The 23034-nt window shown below is 41.4% G+C and overlaps 2 protein-coding genes and 2 long non-coding RNA genes across 17 annotated transcripts; 1 reads left to right on the plus strand and 3 right to left on the minus strand.

Moving 5' to 3' along the window:
• Positions 1-674: 674 nt before the first annotated feature.
• On the minus strand, positions 675-9212 carry LOC115199877 (cyclin-G2). Of its 2 annotated transcripts, none has more exons than XM_029762411.1 (8): positions 9178-9212; positions 4005-4134; positions 3778-3915; positions 3279-3529; positions 3065-3143; positions 2877-2975; positions 2406-2608; positions 675-2177 (listed from the first exon to the last, which is right to left on the minus strand). In XM_029762411.1, the coding sequence occupies exons 1-8, from the start codon at positions 9195-9197 to the stop codon at positions 2063-2065; spliced, it is 1035 nt and encodes a 344-aa protein (XP_029618271.1). In that variant the 5' UTR covers positions 9198-9212; the 3' UTR covers positions 675-2062. The 2 variants fall into 2 exon arrangements, with proteins under 2 accessions (XP_029618271.1, XP_029618270.1); XM_029762410.1 differs by lacking the exon at positions 9178-9212 and adding an exon at positions 7814-8277.
• LOC115199876 (coiled-coil domain-containing protein 158) lies at positions 8385-18673 on the plus strand. 13 transcript variants are annotated; one of them, XM_029762398.1, is made up of 24 exons: positions 8385-8928; positions 9078-9132; positions 9248-9390; positions 9614-9810; positions 9976-10085; positions 10222-10528; positions 10631-10707; positions 10877-10987; positions 11168-11282; positions 11608-11727; positions 11970-12167; positions 12272-12724; positions 12977-13145; positions 13613-13756; positions 15101-15213; positions 15404-15580; positions 15674-15766; positions 15885-16004; positions 16344-16492; positions 16790-16792; positions 16954-17024; positions 17233-17409; positions 17614-17718; positions 18543-18673. In XM_029762398.1, exons 1-24 carry the CDS (start codon positions 8820-8822, stop codon positions 18650-18652), a joined length of 3426 nt encoding a protein of 1141 aa, XP_029618258.1. In that variant the 5' UTR covers positions 8385-8819; the 3' UTR covers positions 18653-18673. The 13 variants fall into 13 exon arrangements, 11 of the variants coding, with proteins under 11 accessions (XP_029618258.1, XP_029618260.1, XP_029618261.1 ...); XM_029762400.1 differs by having other exon boundaries at positions 15888-16004; XM_029762401.1 differs by having other exon boundaries at positions 15404-15562.
• LOC115199879 (uncharacterized) lies at positions 11697-12362 on the minus strand. Its single transcript, XR_003879432.1, has 3 exons — positions 12250-12362; positions 11958-12142; positions 11697-11788 (listed from the first exon to the last, which is right to left on the minus strand). It is a non-coding gene; the product is annotated as an uncharacterized LOC115199879 (long non-coding RNA).
• A 3-nt stretch (positions 18674-18676) lies between the features above and the next one.
• On the minus strand, positions 18677-21925 carry LOC115199880 (uncharacterized). Its single transcript, XR_003879433.1, has 3 exons — positions 21851-21925; positions 20242-20417; positions 18677-19348 (listed from the first exon to the last, which is right to left on the minus strand). It is a non-coding gene; the product is annotated as an uncharacterized LOC115199880 (long non-coding RNA).
• Positions 21926-23034: the final 1109 nt, after the last annotated feature.

A 23034-nucleotide genomic window follows, 5' to 3' on the forward strand; every position in this document is an offset into this window, starting at 1 on the left:
TTATTGGTCTTTAACTAACTTACTGCAGGCAGGCCAAAACTCCATGCACCAAAACAGGCTGACATTTTCAAACAGCTCTTACACTGAAAGGGCATTATCATGTTCACAGTATTATTCCAACCTCATGGTGTGGAAAAAGTATTCAGACCCCTTGACTTTTTCCAAATTCTATTACGATACAGCCTTATTGTAAAATTGATTTAAAAACAATTGTCCTCATCAATCTACACACAATACCCCATAACGACAAAGCAAAAACAGGTTTTAGTATTTTTTGCAAATATATACAAAATTAAAAACAGAAATACCTTATTTACGTAAGTATTCTGACCCTTTGCTATGAATTTCGAAATTGAGCTCAGGTGCATCCTCTTTCCATTGATCATCCTTGAGATGTTACTACAACTTGATTGGAGTCCACCGGTGGTAAATTCAATTGATTGGACATGATTTGGAAAGGCACACACCTGTCTATATAAGGTCCCACAGTTGACAGTGCATGTCAGAATGAATAAGGGGGAAATTCAATTTAATCAATTTTAGAATAAGGCTGTAACGTAACAAAATGTGGAAAAAGTCAAGGGGTCTGAATACTTTCCGAATGCACTGTATAAAGTACAGGAAAATCATTGACTGCACTGGGCCTTAACAATAATAGGGAATACACAACAGGGTTTAAAAATTGTAATTCTTTTATTTGCAGGGTTCTTTTTTCCAAGCAAACATGGTTTGTTTATAACAACATGTTGATATACAGTAACATAAAATGGCTTATTCACAAAGAATGATAAAACATTCACTTTTTTTAATAATTTCTTATACAAGTTATGTAAATGTATAAGTCATTTACATATAAATATTTTGCACGTGTACTGAATCAACATCATTCTCTAACAGAATCCCATTGACATACTTCCATACAAGTCCCCATTAATAGAATACAGTATCATCCTGCGTATAATCACAAACACATTACAATAACATGGTGAACTGGCAACTACTACAATAATACTATTCTATAAAACCGGTAAAACTTGCACAATGTACCGATGTTGGGCATTTCCCATTGATTGAACAGTTAGTGTGCGGGACGGACATCCTAGGAAGAAAATAATTTCGCCCTTGTGCTTAAAGGGATAGTACACCCAAATGACATAGCGTATTGGTTTCCTTACCCTGTCTATGGACAAGGTATGACAGCAATCCATGCTTTGGTTTAGCATCCCTAGCACTGTTTCCACATGCTAAAGTTTTATCATTTGTGGAACAAATCTAACATTGTATTTTTCATGCAAAATGTTCAAAACATCTAGAAGTGACTTTGTTGAACTTCATAATCAATTTGAGATACTTTTGCATGATTTGGAGATGCGTGAAAACTGCTAATACCGATGACTTGAATGGGATTTGTGCCACAAATGCTAAAATGCTACAATGTGGAACAGTGCCAGGGATACTAAACCAAAGCATAGATTGCTGTCATACCTTGTGAATAGACTGCTTATTACATGGGTAAGCAAACTAATGTGTCATTTTGTAATTCTGGTGAACTATCCCTTTAATGACAACTGGAATGTGTCAAGTTTTGACATAGAGTGACACCAGGAACATATTTAAAAAGGCATTTTAAGATCTTATTGCCAGTCAGCTGCCAAGATATTGCAATTTAAATTCCACTAAGATCTTATCTAAAATCATAACAAAAGTTTAAAAACTGCACATGGATTAACACAGGCACTTGGTAGGGCCTGTTGTTCAGTATTTCCAGAATACATACGTACGTAGCAGAGGTGGTTTGTTGAATACGCTCCCATGATCAGTAAACTTACTTTGGACCGGAAGATTTGTTAGCTTCCACACCTAGGCTTTAGCTCAGAGGTCTAACAAGTCACGCAGGGAACTTGAGTTAGATACCCATCTGTCACACATACTGTATAGTAATTAACATAAATGTTTTTACAAACGACAAGGAAAGTTACATTTAGGGAAAAGTTACAGTTAGCACCCTGGTTATACATACAATCTCTATCGAGAATTTAAGCTGATCAAAAAGAGAGGAGTATCATTTTCTGCCCTGGTTGCAAAACTCCGAGGGGAAGAAGGCTCCCTCTGCATCACTGCCAGGAGAGCCGCACAGGCTGTCCTCTTCACAGCTCATATCCTCACAGGAATCCTCACTAAATATATGCAGGGGAGAACAGATGTAATCATTAATATCTTCAGATTAGTGAGTTAACTTTTCTTTCTTCCCTGAAACATCATAGCAATGTAGAAGTGATGTGGTGCATTACGTTGCAGTTCAATTTAATAATTAGCCTTTATGTTAACACACAGTAGCTCTAATGTAATCAAATGTTATTCTATTATTAAACAGTGAAGTGCATTAAAAGGGGCTGTTTGTTTACCTCTCACTTTCACCCCAGCTGCCCTCTGGAATAGTCGGCAGTTCAGGGACACTGAAGTGATTCGCGTGCAGATTTTGGGCGGTTCGTCTGGACACGATCCACACCAGTTTTTTGTTGTCTGGTTTGTTACATTCACTTGAGCTGTACTCAGTCATGCATTTGGCCACGAGTCCCCTCCAGTAGAGTAACTCACTGTCAACAATCTGTGAAGGGAACAGGAAACATTTGAGAGGCTGGCGGAAGACATAAATATAATAAATAAATATTAATAAATAGAGTAGTCATCCAAGCCAGAAGGTGCTAGTTTCCATGTAGCATGTTGTCAGATGAATTCACTTGTTCAGTGCCAGGGTAAAATATAATGTCAGTGTCAGCCTTAGTGGGTCTTTGTAGTATAACAATATAATAAATGTCATTGGTCACAACACCATCATATCAAACTGAGGGCTCTGTAAGTAAACTGTATAATACCTTTAGGTGTCTTTTGAGTTCTTGGACAATTTCCAACATGGCAAGAGACTGGAGGGCATCAAATTCCTGAGTAATGACAGACAGTGCCAGCACCGATGGCTGAAGAAAAAAAATGAAAAAACGTATCAGTCCTACAACTCAAAGTTAACATTCTTGTCATTTAAAAGTGTATTGGGAATAATTCTTACTTTTGCTTTAGAGAAAATAAGCTGGCATAAGCAGGCTTTTAGCTGGGCTTCCAGTCTCCCAATGCTTGGGATCTCCCCCCTTAAAATAAAGGGAACTCTCATGTGATCCTCATGTCAACTGATCATTAGGATATCAACTTTACAGCATCTAGCCATTGGAAAAATACTGATGATATAACGCGAAAAGTGATCAATTGAGAAACAAAGTGCTCACCTTTCTGATGTAAGTGATACAATGACAGCATGGTATAAGTGTAAAAAGGTTAAGGCTGTGACGGCTTTGAGCTCCAAGTTGAGTTTTCCAGAGATGATCTTCTCCATTCGGCTGAGGTCAGAAACAGTGAACTTGCTTTGGCTGATGCGGATGAGTTCATGGGTGGGTGAGATGTTGCACTCGTCCTCAACCATTTTGGCAGCAATATGGAGACAGGAGACTCCAATGCAGGGCAGGTGCTTAGGTTGGACCTGTGAACATACCATTATAGTGATACACTAGTCAGCATTAGTGGGCTACTTCTGCAGAGTTCTATTAAAATAAAAAACTAAATAAAAGGCATGCAAATGTACATAACGTAAACAACAACAGAGGTATCAAACAATAATTTAAAAAAATGCATACAATATGCCAATTATGTAGAATATTCAGTATGACCACATCACAAAACAAATATACATTTATATTTTAGTCATTTAAATATCTTTAAAATACACACCTTCATAATGGCTAAGAACCTGTCCAGTAGATTGACAGCTAGGACAAATGTCTGGGTGCTGAAACCAAAGAAACTGGTCAGGCTCCACAGGTCTTCAACTTTGGCATTTCTGCATTTTGCAGAGACTCCATTGTGATTCTGAAAATGAATGTTAAATACCACATCAAAACACTACTGAAAGGTAAGTACAGTATATAGAACTGGGTCACTGGGATAGCAATACCTACCTCTGCTGCAGACTCCATTATATTGAGGCCAGTTTCCCTTGGTAAAAAGTCTGCTTCTTGAGCAATGTATGACTTTAGCTCTTTGACAAGCCAACATGTTTCATTGTCAAGGTCTTGAAGAGCCTGCATCCTGAAAAAACATTTGTTTTATGTGATTAGATCCAAAACAAATAAACTGTAACATTTCCCTCAGAGAAAGGGGGACTGTTTTACCCCACCCACAGGGTGTCAAAATGTCAAACCCCACCCATAATCATAGCTAGCTAGATTGCTAATTGTGAAAATGCCATCATCTGAAAAGGTTCAGTTATCTGATTTAAGTGCACAATTTCACACATCTCTGAGCTCACATGCTCGATATTGTACCGTTGAGAACACAATCAGAACTCTATTTCACGTTTTATATTTGATCCAGCTCATTTCAGTCAGGAAATCATCCGTTGCTGGGATTTTTAAGTATTTTTCCCTTTTCACTTGCCCTGCGCCATGAAGCTGTCAGCGGTAGGTCAGATTTATGCTGCAGAAGAGCTCGCCAGTTTGTAGTCCTAAAAAACGGAAATTAAACCTCTGGTTCGTTCAGCCATTCCAATGGGGGAAATTAATGGGGAAAGACTGGGTTTTTGGGATAAACGCCAAAAATAAGGTCTGAGGTTAACACAGGCTTAGAAGATCTTATACGTTTTGTTCTATGAGATAATATCAGTCAGTTAACATGACCTTTATGAATTATGAAGCCTTATTTTGATTACATAAATGCTTCAAAATTCACAAAAAGTGACATTAGCTGATGAAGATGATCATATAGAACAAAACGTATAAGATCTCCGAAACCTGTGTTTACCACAGACCTTATTTTGGGCTTTTGTCCAAAAACCCTATTAAATTTTCACATAGGCTTTAGCCAACGAGCGATGGAGCAGTTAACTCTGATGCATGCTTCCCAGTCAAAATAGTTTTTCCGACTGTTCAAGCACACACATTTTTTTCTTGAGGCAATAGTGTGCAACTGCAACTGTCTACCGGTCGGCCCCGCCTCCGGCTAGCACAGCGGGCAAGAGGCTTGGGCAACACCGTGTGCTAGCTAACTTGCTAGTTAGCGACACCGAGGGCGAAAGACGCCTTCTGGCCGTGCGTACTAGCTAGCTACCATTGTCGGCCGCGCCTCTTCTGTGGGTTTTATAGGCGGTTGGAATCCAACGTCATAGTGCATTACTGCCACCTACTGTGTCCCTACCCCTCCCCGTCTATGTACAGGAGATGCAGGAATGTCCCGAATTGCGGAATGCAGTTGCACCCTTCTCACATCCTGTAGCCGAAGCCTACACACCTTCGTCTGTGATTGGTCAACAGTACTACTCCTAGTAGGTGTGAGAACATGAAGAATTCGTTGTCATTCAACGAGAGACGGCTAGTTTTCATGCACCAAACATCTTAGCTAGATGTAAAATTGCGCGAGTAAGACCTCTTCGGCAAAAACTTCCAAATTAATGATAGATTTCTTGATTTATCTTAGATTAATTCTTACTATTTTGAGGATGTGTTTCTCGCTATGTTGTTGCTACGGTGGTTCAAGAGGAACAAAGAGTAATATTGCTGCTTTTTCAAATTTTTAAAGTGAAGGTCTTTAGGAATTATGCGAGACGGTTGCTGTTAACTAAAATGACACAACGATTAGGTTCCAGTTGAACAACGTTTAATTCATCGTATTTCCACAGTACATAGTTGCCATTGCACTTTGGCCAGGTCCATCTCCAGTGAGACTCTTGCGCAGGCGTACTAAAAACAGAGTGATAGCACCGTAACAACAGAGTGATAGCCCCGTAACAACAGCGTGATAGCACCGTAACAACAGCGTGATAGCACCGTAACAACAGATAGCACCGTAACAACAGAGTGATAGCACCGTAACAACAGAGTGATAGCACCATAATAACAGAGTGATAGCACCGTAATGACAGAAATATTGGGATACCTAAAACATGAACTTAACAGTTGCTTCCCCTAGCCGAGTTCTGACAGGAGCAAACGGAACCTGTGTATGCGCACGCCTTAAGCCTCTGTTAGTGCCTACAAAAAGATGCCATTACGATTGCTCTCAATGTTCTCCATTTAACTAGCTAACAGTAATAAAATCACTTCCAACTTCACTGCTGTTTACAATTATCTTTATTTAGGAACAGTGCTACAGTGGTGAGAGTATTTGAGATTGAGAAAAAGATTTAAAGGAATTTTGCCAGGTCACATTGATATCCTTGGTTAGCTTGCTAGCTAGCTTAGACACAATAGGGCTAGGTAACGTTTGCTAGGTAACCGCTTGTTCAGAGTACATATATTATTATTTATATTTCCAGAGTACATTTATTAGAAAGGGTCTAGCTATATGGTAATATTTGATCAGAAATACAATAGCTATATTATTTTCATGTTGTAGTTAGCCACGTTTTGGTGGTTAGCTAATGTTAGTTGGCTAGCTGACTGCAGGCAGCACCAATGGCTGTCTAGCTAGCTAGCTTTCTAGAGCTAACTAGCTAGCTTGGTAGTTTACTTATTAGGAAACAAATATTTCTGCCAGATAAGTTGATTAGCTAGCTAACAATGATATACATGTGTTGTGCCATCCAACAATTTCTTATCAACTCAAAAATGTAGCTAGCTAGCTAGTATTCACTGTTTAAAATGGCAGCATCATCAAGTTGATAGGGAATTCACTGACTGGCTATAGCTGACTAACTAACAACTATATCATATCTCATTATCTGCATATGAGTGATCATTATTGACAAACGTTTATTCCCCACATATTCTCACATCAGTATCATTTTTCTTCATTTCTGATCCATAAAAGGACTCAAATCCAAGCAGCCTAAACTCAACTCCTCAATTTACAATGGAGTTGAGCAGTGTCTAGGGTGGGTGGACTGGAGCGCCAATGTCACATAAAATGTCATTAAAAAAGTTAAAAACCGACTAATTTCAGCAACCAAAGAATAGCACACAATTACACAGAACAATCTTGTGTGTAATTGTGGGCTATTCTTTGGGTGCTGAAATCAGTAGCTAGTTTTAAAAAATGTGAAGTCGCTGCTCAACTCTTGTAAACTGGAGTTAATCAGCTAACAAACAAAAGCCAAATCTGTAACTTGTGTTGCTTGCAGTATTGTTGTTTTTATTTTGACCTGAAATGATGTCCTCAAATGATGTTATGGACAGAAATGACATATTCACCAAAATGTAGAAATAACAGCCAAATGTAGTGATAGACAAAATTGCTGTTGAGGCTTATTTAATGAAGCCTAAATTAACATTATGTTTTATGGTTTACATGGAGACCTTTGCCTGTCATCTTTAACATTATTTCTTAAAAAGTATCCACCAAAATCTTATTGATAGTAGAATGGATGGATTTAAAAGCAAGCAGTTTAGTCTCATAGGCGGGGCACAATTGGCCCAGCGTCGTCTGGGTTTGGCCGGGGTAGGCTGTCATTGTAAATAAGAATTTGCTCTTAAGTGACTTGCCTAGTTAAATAAAGGTTAAATAAAAAACATCGAATTATTACTATATTATTTAGCTTGCTGCTAACGTTAGCTGAAAAAAACGGTCGTATATAGGTCACGTATCAAGCTCATATTGTGACATTATTTTTGACGCAATTAATTAACGTCAATAATCTTTAATGAAAAACGATCCCATGTATCTCAAAATTACATGCTAAGAGTATACAGTATACCATCTGCAAAGCAAAAAGTGTCAACAAGCTAGGCTAGCTAATGTGAGCTAAGTTAGCTAACAAGACAGAGCAATTTCGTACCTTGCCAAACGCTTGGAACAAGACGAATTTGTGCACATATCAAATCAGTATTCACATTTCCATTTCGATTATGTTAGCTACAACGTAAATTAACACTATGTTTCCTAAATGGTCATCTAATGTAATGTTGGTGTTGATAATGTCCGTCTTGAACTCAATACAAACAACAACGCTTGAACCACAGATAGAACAATGAGAGATATTTCGACGAATGTATAAATGTGAAGCTTCCGCTTGGCGTTTCCAATCACTACCAAATATGATGGTGAGAGGAAGCCCAGTGGCCGGCAGTGGGAGAAGATGGACCGAGATAGATTTTGTCCGACATTCTGCACATTTTTTCATCGATGAAACATTTGATCTCGAAAAGGTTTTCTGTCCTTAAAACTATAATATGTTATGAGCAGAGTGGACTAAGTGTTGTAGACGTTAACCATTGCCAAATAAAAATTACATCGCGTTGTTTAAGAGTGTAAAGGCGAATTTAGGTATTGCACACGCGCACTGCACGGAGTAGGCGTTCCCAAACGAAACATGCAAATGATTTCTACAACGCGCCAATAGGATTTCGCTAGCTCGGGCTTGGCTCTGCCCACCTCCTTGCTTGTTCTGCCCAGTATGACTCATTTGTCCCCATTGGAAACAACAGGCTGTGGTCTATCTTGGGTTAGTTATAAAATCTTCGCGTGTCTCGTAAACTGTGAGAACTACAACAGGTTCTACTACCCTTTAATATTTTGTATTTAACAGTAAAGTAAATATCTTTCTGTTAGTTCTTGAGATAGTATCTATAAAGTCATGAACATGTTTCAGGAACAAGTTTGTGGCGTTAGCTAGCTAACGTTACCGTTTCTAAAATCCACCAACTTTGAAGAAAGCACGAAATCAACGGTTTCCATGGCGAGCGATTAAGCTTCCCTAACGTCATAGTAGTTACTTGTAGCTTGCAGGCGTTTGTTAATTTGCACATGCTATCCCACACGACTAGATAGCTAACCAACTGATAATGTCATCTGTATCTCAACATTCCATACCTAAAGATAGTGATTTATCTATCCATAAATCGTCTGAATTGTTTGATGATGGATTATTGCACGAGATTCCAACAACAACAAGTAAGTCAATTAACCTGACTAGCTAGCTATAACGTCGTTAGCTAGCAACGTTTATTTGTCATAGTACTGATCCCTGGCGCCATCAGCAGTGGCAGCACTGAGCCACCCCCTTTGGCTATCTAATTAAGATAACTATCCCTACCTTACAGGTACAAATGACACCAGTACTGTCCCTAAAAGGTACAAGAATCTGGATGAGTTTAGGTAATTTTTCCACTTGTAAGTTTCTCTAGCTAGATAACACGTTACCAGTCTGCCTTTTGCACCATGAACCATCATCCATTTGGAAGCGAATTTGTTAGGTTGGCTTTCTTTACAGTGAGGAGCTCAACAGACGAACCAAGGAGACCCAAATGCTGCAAGAAGAAGTGGAACATGCAACTGAAATTACCATGGAGAAAATGGGACGCACATTTCCCAGCAGCTCACCCTCACAAATAAATTACTTTCCCATTTTTATGGGTGAGTATGAGGTTTTCTTGTATCATTCATAAAAATATAGCCATTGCAATGCGTACACGCTAGCTAGTACTAGCTCTATACAGTAACATCAAAATATGACACTAACCTATTTTGAATTCTGATACTACCTGTAGTACTTTGCTGTGACACGTTTTACCTATTGCCCCCCCCCTTTTTGTATATATATTTTTTCAATTATTATTATTATTTTATTTTTTTACAGATGGTTCATCGGAGGAGAACTCAGAAGTGCTGTCACCGTACCGACCGTCTTTGATCCAGCCTCTTACATATGACCGGGATGGCCTGGATCTGGAGGTGGTCAGAAGTGGCGTAACCTTCCCTGGGAAAGATGTTTTAGAAAATGTAATAGAGGACTACTCTCAGCAGGTGTCGGAGCTCCAAAAGCAGATGAGTGAGGTTAGTCTGAGATGGAGGACTATTTATTTTCCTTTCCTGCTGAGAGTTGTTGATATAATCTGGTTGAAGGAGGCCTCCTGAACTAAATTATTCGCATCAAAAGCCATGCAATTCTGTGCCACAGAGTTGCCATTGATTGCAGCACATTTGCTAATACTTTTTCAGATGTTTGCTTTTCATGAACAGCAGAAGTTCAAATTGCGTCAGTCCATCATCAAGCTGCAGACAAAGTTGCACGAGGTCCAGATTGAGAAAGATGCCCTGACTGATCTAAGGTAATTCATGCTAAAACCCTTGCAATGTAGGCCATTTGTACTGTATACCTTTGGACAGATCTCAGCTCATTTTAACTGTAAAAGTAAGGAAGTAAAGGATATAAGTTGCGCCAATGTTAATTGTTTTGTCCCTCAGAATGAAAGAGAGCAGAAAACAGGCAGATGTAATGGGGAAAATGCATGCAATAATCAGAGTGCTGCAAATCAATAAACAGACAGGGGACCAGAGGCTACTGGAGGCTGAGGAGGAAGCAAAGTCACAAAGCAGGAAAGCAGAGTCAATGGAGCATACACTACAGGAGGTTCACTCCACACTGTTGGCCTATGAGAAACGGTGTAGAAACTATTTGTACACCAGCCATGATGCACTGGGAGTTGCGGTGGAGAAAGTATTACAGGACTTGGAGCATGAGAATCACAATCTGAGAGAGAGATTCCTGCTGGTAATACAGTCTTATGTTTTATGCCACTCTAAACACTTTTGTCAAAGGTTTGACATGTTGTTCTTGATATTGTATCTTTCTATTCCAAACTCATTGTGCCAGGTGGAAGAGCAGATGGAGACTCAAGAACAGAAATGCCAAGATAAAGCAGAGATACGGTTGAAGGAGCAAAGGGAAAGGTACTTTTTCATGAACTTTTGACAATTCTTGCCTCAGCCACTTGGGTTACCTGGGATTAGTCATTCATTCACTTCTCTGATTTTTAAAAACTGTAAGTATGTTTACGACATAAGTTCCTTGAGGCGACATGTCAAGTTGCCTTGCTTGGCTTGCTTTGCTCTTTTCCAGACTGGAGCAGCTTATTACCAGTCATGACCAGGAGGTGGCGATATTGACTGAGAAATTGAGCAGCTCCAGAAGCAGTGCCTCCAGCTTGTGTGTCCAGGTGGAATTGTTACAGTGAGAGACGTGAATTAACTAGCAATACAATATCTACACATTTCCTGAGTTGAATTCAATTCAAAGCTCTTTCTTTCCCCCCCAAATGAATTATATCACCTATATTTTAATTTAGTTGTGAGACACCAGTCTTATCTTTCAGAAAGTGTCCAAAAACATGCATTATTTCCTTCTGACCAGAAAACAAGGTGAGAGTCAGGCTTCAGTGCACCAGTGTCAGGTCAAGGACTTGGAGTCAGCTTTCTCCATCCTGCGCTCCGATCTACTGGATGCCAAGCGGATCCATGAAGACAAGGTAATGGCTACATATCCCTATTGTGTTATAAAATTATTAGAATAATGATAGTGGCCTTGGCCTATTCAAACAGAAGTTTAGGAGGTAGACATTGTAACACAGGAGGTTGGTGGCACCTTAATTGGGGTGGATGGGCTCGTGGTAATGGCTAGAGCGGAATAAGTGGAGTGGTATCAAACACATGGTTTCTATGTGTTTGATGCCACTCCATTAGTGCCGTTTCAGTCATTATTATGAGCTGTCCTCCCCTCAGCAGCCTCCACTGCATTGTAATATTCTATGTGAAGGTTCTGAAGGTTTGGGTTGTCATGATGTTGTGTGCCAGGTGAGTGCTCTGGAGAAGCAGTTGGCTGAGGCCCAGTCTCAGGTGGAGGAGGCCCAGAGAGGGAGAGACGGATCTCTCCAGCAGGCAGAGGAGCTGGACTCTCAGCTCTGCCAGCTCACGGTAAGACAGCCCAGCCTCAGACATAAACAGGGAGGATACATCCATAGTGTGCTCCCTGCTGCTGTGGAAAAAGAACATTGCACATTTTTTTAGATTCCATAAAGCCTACATCTATCAATGTATTTGATATATAAATGGTAAAGTGGCTTTGATAAAAAAATAAAAACGTTTTGAATAAATCCAAACATATGAACACAAACAGCGATGAGTAAGAGTGGGTACTGTGTTACGTGTGGGGTCAGTCAGAGCTCCGGCAGGCCCGTGAGGAGTTGGCCCGTGAGAAGGAGGAGACCAAACAGCTGTGGGAGCGGGACACGGGCCACAGTGTGACCAGCGACGGGCTGCGCAGGGAGCTGGAGGAGCGACACCTGGGGGTGCAGCAGCTGGAGGTTCTGGTGGGATCTCTCAAAGACGACTGCCAGGCACAGATGGAGGCTCAGGTGAGAATGAAATTAAAAGCCTTGAGCTGTTTGTTTAAATGTTTTTTAAATGACTTCAAGGCATTAGTTGTCAAACACGTACTATTTTGTATCTCCTCTGCCAGTTGTTGGGCGAGAAGCATCAATGGGAGCAGCAGGAGGAGCTGGCTGTGCTGCGAGGGGAGCTGAAACTTACCACAGACCAGCTGAACAGGGCCAGGGACGAGGAGCTGAGACTGCAGGCCCTACATGGGGACCGGGACGAGGAGCTGAAGAGGGTCCAGGCGCTGCTGGAGGAGAGGGACAGGGAGCTGCAGCTGAGGCAACAGGAGGCGCAGCAGGGCCGGGCCAGGCTGGAGGAGGCCCAGGGCCGCTGCCAGGCCCTCAGGGCAGAGACTGAGGTGCTGAGGCTCAAGCTGGAGGACCGGGAGAAGATGGTGGACCTGCTGCGGCTGCAGATGGAGAGCACCACTCAGATGACGGTACAGCATGGACGTAGCATTGACTCCCTGCACGACGAGAAGAGCCGCCTCAGCAACCAGCTCAGTGAGCACAAGCTGGAGATCCAACAGCTAAGGGTTGGTTTGTTAGTTAGTTAGCTAGTTAGTTTGATCATAGTTTATTTGCATCATCCTACTTTAATTTCATGGTTGGTTGTTTCCTCCACCTCTGGGCCAGAGGTCATACAGTCTGCTAAAAGGAATCCTCAGTTAACACCAAGAATTGTTCCTTCTCTTGGATTATAATACTCCAATGTTTTCTTTTTGGGTGTGTTTTCAAAGCTATCCTATCAATAATGTTCAAACCCTGCTGTGTCCCGCCCTGTACAGACAGACTTGGAGCAGCGTGAGGAGTGTTTGGCAGTGCTGGAGAAGGAGAGGCGAGTGCAGCAGGCTGGCCTGTCCAAACAGAGCCACTGTGTCAAGGAGCTAAAGCTGGAGAAACAGAAGCTCACCGCTGAGCTAGGGATGCAACGCATGCAACTGGTCACCCTCACAGGTACACTAGCTGTCATTATAGATGGCTTTCATATGAGAATATTCCCCGTGCACAGATAAAATGACACACCCTCTCTGTCAGTTCTTTCATCAGCAGGATAGTGTTGTGGTTATCCGTCTTGAGGCTGGCTCCCTAATCAACATAAACAATTGTGTTGACGTCGTGTCCTTGATTTATCCAATTAAATGTTTTACTCCTGTGACCAAACCGTTATTTGTTAACGTTTCTCTATGAATTATGATCTTTATTAATTCTGTAATATTGAAGACCTTTCAGTGATTAGATATAACGCCCTCCATTTCTCCAGTCTTTGGGGTAATACAGGTCTTTAGTGGCAAAAGGCAAGAATAATGATGATGTTGCTTCACTGTGTTGGAAAAACACTTCAGCATGTACTGTATGTTTTTCATGTTCAACCAAGCCCTCATTGTGCTTTGTGTGTGTGTGTCCATCTGTCTGTCATCCAGAGGAGCATGAGGAGTTGAAGAGGCTCCACAGCAGTAAGAGAGAGGAGCAGGAGGGTGTGGTGGTGAGTCTCAAAGCCCAGCTGAAGACCACCCGGGCTGAGATGGACCAGGCCAGGAGGACCCTAGAGGGGGTGGACGGACACGGTCAGCGCTGCATATCTGACAAACATCACGGAGAACATTATAATATAGCAGAGAATTTTGTGTTTGTATGATTATGGGAAATATACACTGTGTTTAGGCATGAGGTTTTTAGTCGAGAGAACTGACTATTGCAACAGATGAGTAAATAGCTCTGGAAGTAATACATTTTTTAAAAATCCAACCAACATATTTCCAGACTAACCCATCTTTCCCAGTACACTACTATTTGATTTGCAATATATACATCTGTTTTACTGTGGTGTCTTACGAGGGTCTAAACCTCTCTATTTGTACCATTTTTATCGAGATTGCCCCACCAAAATAAATTGTGTACCTAAAAGTATAATCATATTTTCCATTGTTTGATCGTGGTTCTTCAGATCTCTTAACAGTACTGTTAGTAGGTCCACACAGACATTGTGACTTAATTAACAACCAATCCTGGACCTTATTCCAAAAGTGAGCCACCGAAGGACAGAACCAAAAGAGATGATCTATTGGTTCTGTTTCCTTGTGGCAGAGTCTGCACAGGGATGACTGTTCAATGCCACATATATTGAGCCTTCTTTTTATGACGAGAATTTTATATAATAGTTTTAATTAAAAAGAACGGATTGATGTGACGATTGTTGTTTTGTCTATCAGTTCATAAACCCGATGCCTTGGCATAGTTGGCAAACCTCTCGATCTTAAGTAAAAACTGATACATTTTACAATTTATACTAGTCATTTTAAGCCATGCATGGATTTTCTTTGGAGGCAGACCAACCAATTCATTCCTTTCTCTTTTGAGCAATTGCCTCTTCCATTTTTGTGGCAGAGCTGCGACGACTTTGTTGTACTTTTGTATTGGGCATACACCTTTGTTAATAGCTTGGGTGACAATTTGACTGTTTTTATTTACAATGTCATTCATAAACATGATACTTTCCTTATACATTTTTATTTTCCAAGAAAATTGGTATTTTCTCTATCAGTACATTGGCATTTTAGCCATATTGTGTGCTGTAATACTCGTTTTGCCTCATCTGGAGGATGAAATTGGATTTGTAACCAACTCTGTATCGCTTAATTTAAAAAAACAGGATACTTTTAACAGGAATCCATTGTCAATCCACCGGAAATGGTTGGTTTTAATCTGTATAACGTCCCAAAAAAAACTACTTTTGAACATGGATGTGCCTCTTAGTAGCATCCTGGAAAACAAGTTTGGATGTAAATATAATTTCAGTATAATAGAGGCTTTAATTAATTCCCCCCTCCATTGAGTAGACAGAAAGAGATGAGAGTAGATGAACCTTGATTGACTCGTCCTCTCTGCCCTGCCTCCCCTTTTCTGTCCAGGCCTGAAGGTTACCATGGGAATGCAGAACCAGATAAAAACTAAGCGAGACCAGATCCACTATCTCCAGGGCCGAATCCAACTACTGGAGGAAACCATGGACAAAATGAGCCAAGTAGGAACACCTCAAAGTCTGCTTCAGGGCTCCATTAATCCCCCTTGTCTCTCACTATTACACATGCCCTGGCTTCCATGCAGAAAATAAGGCATGTGTCCTTAATTATGTAGGGATTTTAAACAAGGGATTCTAGTGTTTACTTAAATGTATAATAATCTGCCTTTCAATATGGTCTCTCTCTTCCCAGGAAAAGTGTTACCAGAGTCTGGAGAGTAAGCGTCAGGTCCAGGAGCTGGCCTCAGTCACAGAGGAGAAGAGACAGATGGCAGCTGAGTTGGAGACCGTCCGTTCCCTGGAGAGACTGCTCAGGGAGAAAGTGGCCAAACTGGAGGCGACCCTACACAAGGTGGTGTGGCACTATCTTGTATGTAAACTCACTTTATCACACAGTATGAAGAGATATATATATATATACGCTTTGACTGACCCCCTTTTTTACACTTGCTACGTTCCTCAGATGTCTGGGAGCATTATTGACTGTCAAGACTTCATCCAGTTGCAAGAGCAGGCGTTTGTGCGGCTGAAGCTGCAGCATGCTCTGGATGTGAAGGTACAGTTCAGTAAGACGGGTGTCCATTTGCCTCTAGAGGTCTAATGCATATGATGTTTTGTTGTTTCTGTCTCTACCTTTTCTACTGTGTGCTTTTTCAAGTGCTGTGTCTTTTCAGCAGGAGCTGCGGGGTGAAAACCTGCGAGACACAGGGAATGCTCAGCGTTCTTCCCCTACAAGCCCAACAGCCCGGAATGCACTACCCTCAACCCAGCACCGCTCTAACTGCCTGCTAGAGGTAAATCAATACAGAAACCTCCTACAAAATGGCTCCAATCCTCCCAGGGCCTGGCTTTATTGCTGTTTATTCGGCTGTGGAAAACAAAGATACAAGCTCAGCACATCTGACTTCCCCAAAATTAAAAACACACCCTGATTGCATTCCTGTGGTAGCACGACAGACTCGCTCATCAACCGTTTGACTTGACTCTGGAACGGCCGGATTTAAGCCAATTTATTCAAAGCATGGAGGGATTCCAGATAGTAAACAAAAGATTTCTGTGTTGAATGTACTGTAATCCTTATTGGTATTGACCATAATGGTATTTTACACAGCACCTCTTCACCCCTCTTGCAGTTGAAGTCTCAGCGTCTGCTGAAAAGCCCCACTATGGAGCTGCGTTCTCTAGTCAAAGAGCTGCGACGTGTAATTTCTGAGAACCCCGGACCACACACCAGCATTATCAAAAGGAAGTCTGCTCCAGAGAGAGTGCACAGGACCACCCTGTAAGTCTGTCCTCATCTATTAGAGATCATGTGACCATTTAGAGGTCATGATGTTACCAGTTTTCACCCCACATTTTATAGTGTGCGCCAATCAATTTATTTCACAACCACTAGTGACATGTTACTCAAATGTTTACTAAGATTGTGTTCTATTTGGATCTCAATCAACCCATTAACTAAAATAACGTGGAGCCTCTTTCATTCAAATGTAATACAATAAAATATTTATCTTACACCAATGAAGTCACCATTTTTTTTTTTTACAAATAATGCCAAAACGACAAAGGGGACCTACAGCAGGTAAGAGCATGTATCCTTGAACCTCTGTGTCTGACTGCCTGAGCATGGCAGTTGGCAACCGGCCCCTACCCGTGTCTTGGCTTTTCTACTCCTCAGGCCACATGCATGTGCAGTGTCTGTGGCATCGTTCTAATGCATGTTTGTGTATGCAATATGTGTAGTGGTGTGCCTGACCTCCTTAGGACAACTGATCTGGATGAGCGGAATTTATACAGCACCTTCTCAAGCGAGAGTGAGTTTGTCTTTGTTGGTACGACCAACCGCTTAAACACAGTTAACAAAGCATGTGCTTAATTTCCCTTATTTCACACGTTTCGTATCACTCTTCTACTCTCCTTTATCATCCCTGTGGTCCCCTCAAACGTAATATGATTAAGGTATACACCATTTTGATCAGTTAATCTTTCCTCCACTTTAGACATTGTTTACTATTTCTACAGGCCAGGACTTCTCTTTTGCTGCAACTCTGCCTTGCTACACATCGTCACCTCGAGCCATGGCACTGGGCCGCACGTCCCCTGTACACTCACTCCTGACTACTGACCACAGCCCCACGCATCTACAACCGAGCAGGCCTCTGCCTCAGGCAGGAAGCCCTCTTGCAGACATGTGCACCTGTAAGTCCTACTGCCTTCCAGTATTATTACACCTCTGTTGTGTAACCAATGTGGGAGATGACAGGCCTTCTTTGCACCAGTTAAATGGGCTTGGAGTTCCTCTGTTACTACAGTATGTCATCATAATAATGTTTGAATTTCTGAATTCTAATCTGTTGACCTCTGAGTGAGTTACTTGTGGTTTCACTTGAAATGTTTGTCCAGTGGCCAATCCGCAGGCTGAGTTGACAGGACACACATGCAAGCACTTGCAAGGGAAACTGGACAGCCTTCAAAACATGGTGGATGACTTGCAGATGAAGAACCAAGGTTTGTTGAGCAAAGACACTGTTTTTTGAGTTCATATGAGTGTTGTGCAGTGGTCAGTGACTGACATCAGTGCTAAAGAACTGAATCTGTATTTAGTGTTGAATTAATTAGCCTAGATACCAATGTTGTCCACACTACAGTTGTGAGAATCCAGACTTCCTTGTTATGTCTGTCCTTCCCTGCCTCGTGTAGCAAACAAATCTTTAATAAAAATGTAATCAGGAAAAAGAGGATATTGGCTTGGGGGTAGGTCAATTTCATGATGTATAAATAGATGGTTTAGCTGACAACGTCACAAACGATGCACACGCTTCAATGGGGCAGAAGTCCGTGACTTGTGATTCTGGATGGCCAGATAGCTACCAACAATGACAAGAAACTGCCATGTGGGGAATCACAATTTACTTGTTTCAGGTAGTTTCATCTTATTCTTGATACCATGTCTTGTTTTGACTGATTTCATGTCATTGCTAATATGGATAAAATTCACAAGCTAGCTATTTATGAGACAATAAGTGCTCATTGTGCAAATGTATTTGTTTTTAATAAACATTGGAGACAAAATATAGTTTACATGTTGTCAACAATCTAAGTCAACCTGTCTGTTTTGCCCCATTGTTGAGCATGCATCGGTTTTGTTGCTAAACAACCAACCCGTCTAATTTGTAATAAAAAAAATGTCAATGTCAGAGAAACATGAATTCCCGATTAATCCGGAGAAATTCCATTTGCTGTTTATGTCCGAAAAACTGTATTGTCCTTCAGGTGGAATTTGATATGAAAACTCACTTTCTGTGAGAAGCTTTTCTCTTTTTTTTTTACAGACATGTCCTCTATGATAAAGGGTCAGGAGAGGAGGTTGATGTTCAAAGACAAAGGGAGGCTTTATAAAAGCAAGGCTCTGGGTGAATGTCTACATGTGGAACAAAAATAAACTTGTATTTAAATGAAGGCACTCTGAGTATTGTGAATTGTCTTTTTATTATTCATTCAAATTGCCAATGGCATGTTACTTTCAACACCACAAGATTGGCACTAAATATGATGACGGAAGGATAAACAGGCTAGCATCTCTCTTGTTATTTATAAAATATGTCATTTATTCAAGGTAACTTGAGGATGATCTGTGATGTACATGCATTGACAGACAGGCAATGTTTTCTAAACAATTTTTCACGAGTTTCCAGATTAAGATCCACTTTTCTTTTTTACCAGCATAGTATCTAATTATTGTGTACTATTGTGAAACTGACCTACATAATGCCTATTGAAACATGCCTGAAGGACCAATTTCCCTTTCCGTGTTGAAGCCGAGCCTGCTGCATCTGGCCTTGATCAATTGTCTCGCTCCTCTTCAGTGAAGGAAAAAAATAGATTTTTCAGGGGGTGCTGCAACACCCTCAAAACCCCTACGTCCTGTGTTTTATGTACGCAGTCCTCCTCACCTTCTTTATGGTCATGGCCGGTTTGTGTTCGCTGTGCTTACCAATGAGGCGACCCAGTCACAGAAAAGCTTGACTTTCTTGATGTCCTCTTGAGATGTGGAGCACAGTCGTTTGACATTGATTATCTGGTCTTCCTTGGCACTGCTCTTCTTTGCTTGCAGCTCTTTGGGCAGGAATCGTCCATCCTTTAGCAAAAAAAAGAATAGGGTTAACAACAGCACAGACTGTTGGCTATATATCATACATCACCAGTACTTATACCAGTAGATCAGGGCCGGCTCTAGCCTTTTGGGGGCCTGTCATGCCAAATAGTGTCCCCCTCTGCGGGACATTATTTGGCATGACAGGCCCTAAGTGAGATTTGGCTGAGGGGTCCCCCACCTCACAGCAAAACATTTTCATGGCCCCTCTCTTGACGGTGGAGAGGATTTTTTCCTGCAATTCTACACATGTTGATATGATATCTGAGTGAGAATGACTAACAAGTGAGAATGACTAAAGGTCAGGGCACATGCCCTGCATGTGTAACCGATGTGAAATGGCTAGTTAGTTAGCGGTGGTGCGCGCTAATAGCATTTCAATCAGTGACGTCACTCGCTCTGAGACTTGAAGTAGGGTTTCCCCTTGCGTTGCAAGGGCCGCGGCTTTTGTGGCGCGATGGGTAACGATGCTTCGTGGGGTGTCAGTTGTGTGCAAGGATCCCTGGTTCGAGCCCGGGTTGGGGTGAAGAGAGGGACGGAACCTACACTGTTACACATGTCCAGTTGATATTCGGCAATGATTACTACACATTAAGATAGATGGCAAGACTATTTTTACTCTCAATAGTAAGTTGAGATCCCAACAGTTCTTTTCGGTCAGGGACCTGTCATGCTAAATAATACCTGCCAAAGAGTGTCCCCCCACTGCATCACAATGGGATTCCCACTGTGACGCAGGGGGGACACTTTTTGGCATGACATGTCCCCATGTGGCCACGGGCTCTAAGCAAGCGCTTATGTCAGGAACCGGTCCTGCACTACAGTTTATACCCTAGTGATGAAGATTTTGCCCCAAAACAAACTTCTCTGGAAATTACATTGCGGTGACCGATGGTCCCTCTCTCACTTCCTCCTCTGACTCGGATTCCTGCATGATGGTTTCACACCGCTCAGTGCAGTCGTCCACATGCTCCTCTTTTTCTGGTGAAGTCACTGCAGAAGCTCTGTTCACACACATATCCGGGCCCAGGACACGTATAACCTGATCAAACAACTATCGGATGAAAGACAAACAGTAAGTAGTACATTCAATTGTGTTGTTACAAGTAAGCAAAACAAAGTCATGCTGTAACAACAGCGTAAGAGTTGACTACTTTTATAATTCAGCAGTGTGTGCGTGGACCATCTGATGTATATTTTAGGGTCTGATTTCTCGGACGCAGATTAAGCATTCTCTTGGACTAAAACCCTTTCGATGTGTTTGGAAAGATGCCCTTTGTCTTATTGCAAAAAGGAGGAGGCATCTTTCATCTTCAATGTCATGACATCGCTAATTAGTCTTGTTATCTACCTGCCACTCACCTCTGGGGGCATGCCATGCTCTTAATGTGGGTACAGAGCCAGAGGATGCTGTTTGAGTTTGTGCTCCACTGCAGCCACATGCTCCCTGTGTGCCTGCTGCAGAGCAGTCTGCTTAGAGAAGCACATCCTTAGTGTTTTATCAGAGAGAGACGTAGAACATCCCAACTACCGAACCATCCAATGATGGGATTTATAAATGAATTATCTGGGCTCACAAAATAACTGATCTCCAGAAATAACTTTTAGAATGCTCAAATTCTGAGCTAGCCATTCAAAAAGTATGGTCCACTGATCTAACTGAATCTGTACAACCCTTTAACTGGAAAATAATATGGCCTGCCGTAATCCGAACCATCAATTTATAACTTTTAAATTTGTTCACAGACTGTATTTAACACCAAGGAAACGTTTTAGGATGAAATTGGCCCCAACTCCAGGTAGGCACATTCCTTCATATGATGTGGAAGTACACTGCAGTTAAACGCTTCAATGCTTTGTATCTACTATGTTACTTAACGATGATAGCCCATTGAATCTCTCAATACATTTTTCCTTGTCCCTGTGGGGTAAAAGCTAAACGGCGATTACTTTCACATTGCCCACATTTGGAAGCTCCAGCGACAGTAGATTGTGGAAGGTCTTGAATTATTTGTCAATTAAACATTTTATTTATTTATTTGTAACCTTTATTTACGGCCTACCCCGGTCAAACCCTCCCCTAACCCGGACGACGCTAGGCCAACTAAGTCAATTAAACATATGACAAAATATGTCAGCCAGATATTAAAGTATGACTGTTATCACTATAACAAATGCAACCCAGTGCTGTCTTTTAACGTTAGCTAGCTAAGGTGGGAGTAGCTAAGGACTTAACCGTAAATTTAGCCCAAAGGCCGGAAGCTGGCGATATTGAGTCAGATTGTCAGTGATATTGGTAAAATGAAACGACGCCATGTCGCCATCTGCCGGCCTATGGGCTACAGTTAACTCTAATGGTCGACCGTCAACATTTGGACCAACGTTGACCATTAAGTCCTTAGGTACTCCCACAATAGCTAGCGACAATCTTTAGCTAACGTTTGTGTGAGAGATGTAACGAGCTAGCTAGCAGCACATCCACATTACCAAGGGTAGGCAGGCAGCATCGTTCTGGTCTCCATTGGTCCATTTTGAAATGTTTTATCAGTCTTTACGTGTCCTTGTTTTGTCAAATGTCCATGTATTGATTTCATAATTTCATAATTCCTTTCATAAAGTTTGTTCGTTATGTGGATACTATGGTAACGGTGGTTCTTATGCGATGTCACAAATATAAATCCAGAGACCCTTCATTTTGTTATTTAGCTATATTTACATATGTACATTGCTTATTTAGCCATATTTAAATATGGACTGTGCACTCCAATGTTGTACACCATGATTGACAATATATTAAACCTTAACACATAAAAAACAAGAACAAAATCAACACATACAGCCTTACTTATTTTGACCACTAGATTGTGGTATTTTTTTAATGTTTTATTATTATTCTGACAAAAGAGTGCTTACTTACTGGGCACAGATGTCAATTCAACATTATTCCACGTTGGTTCAATGTAATATCATTGACATTATATTGAAACAACGTTTGTACAACCACTGTGTGCCCAGTGGGAAAAGAAAGGATTGTTTAACATTGTAAATTCGGCCTGTCGTGTACTTTGAGGTCTTCCGAGTTTTCATTCCTTCTTGCACCATGTATTCCTCCTGCTGTGTCACAGGACTGAGGTCAACACTGTTGAACAACATCACAGCCTCTTGAATGACAAATCATCAGTGTCATCAGCATTCGATTCCATCAACATGGCACCATTTGTTAGGCCAGTGAAATTCCACTTCATGGATTAGTGGTCTGTGGAAGTCCCAGCCTTTAGTAAATGCCTCACAGCATTTTGACCTTGTCGACCAACTGTGAAACAGCTTAGGCCTGTTGGAGCTGTCACAGAAAGGTTATGAACTTTGTTTCCCGATGTCACGGGAAGACCAAAAAGAACATCAAGGACAACAACCACCCGAGCCACTGCCTGTTCACCCCGCTACCAACCAGAAGGTGAGGTCAGTACAGGTGCATCAAAGCTGGGACCGAGAGACTGAAAAACAGCTTCTATCTCAAGGCCATCAGAGTGTTAAATAGTCATCACTAGCGCAGAGGCTGCTGCCTACGTACAGACTTGAAATCATTGGCCACTTTAATAAATGGAACACTAGTCACTTTAATAATGTTTACATATCTTGCATTACTCATCTCATATTTATATGTATTCTAT

This window comes from Salmo trutta, chromosome 9 (genome assembly GCF_901001165.1).
Source record: "Salmo trutta chromosome 9, fSalTru1.1, whole genome shotgun sequence".
Taxonomy (NCBI): domain Eukaryota; kingdom Metazoa; phylum Chordata; class Actinopteri; order Salmoniformes; family Salmonidae; genus Salmo; species Salmo trutta.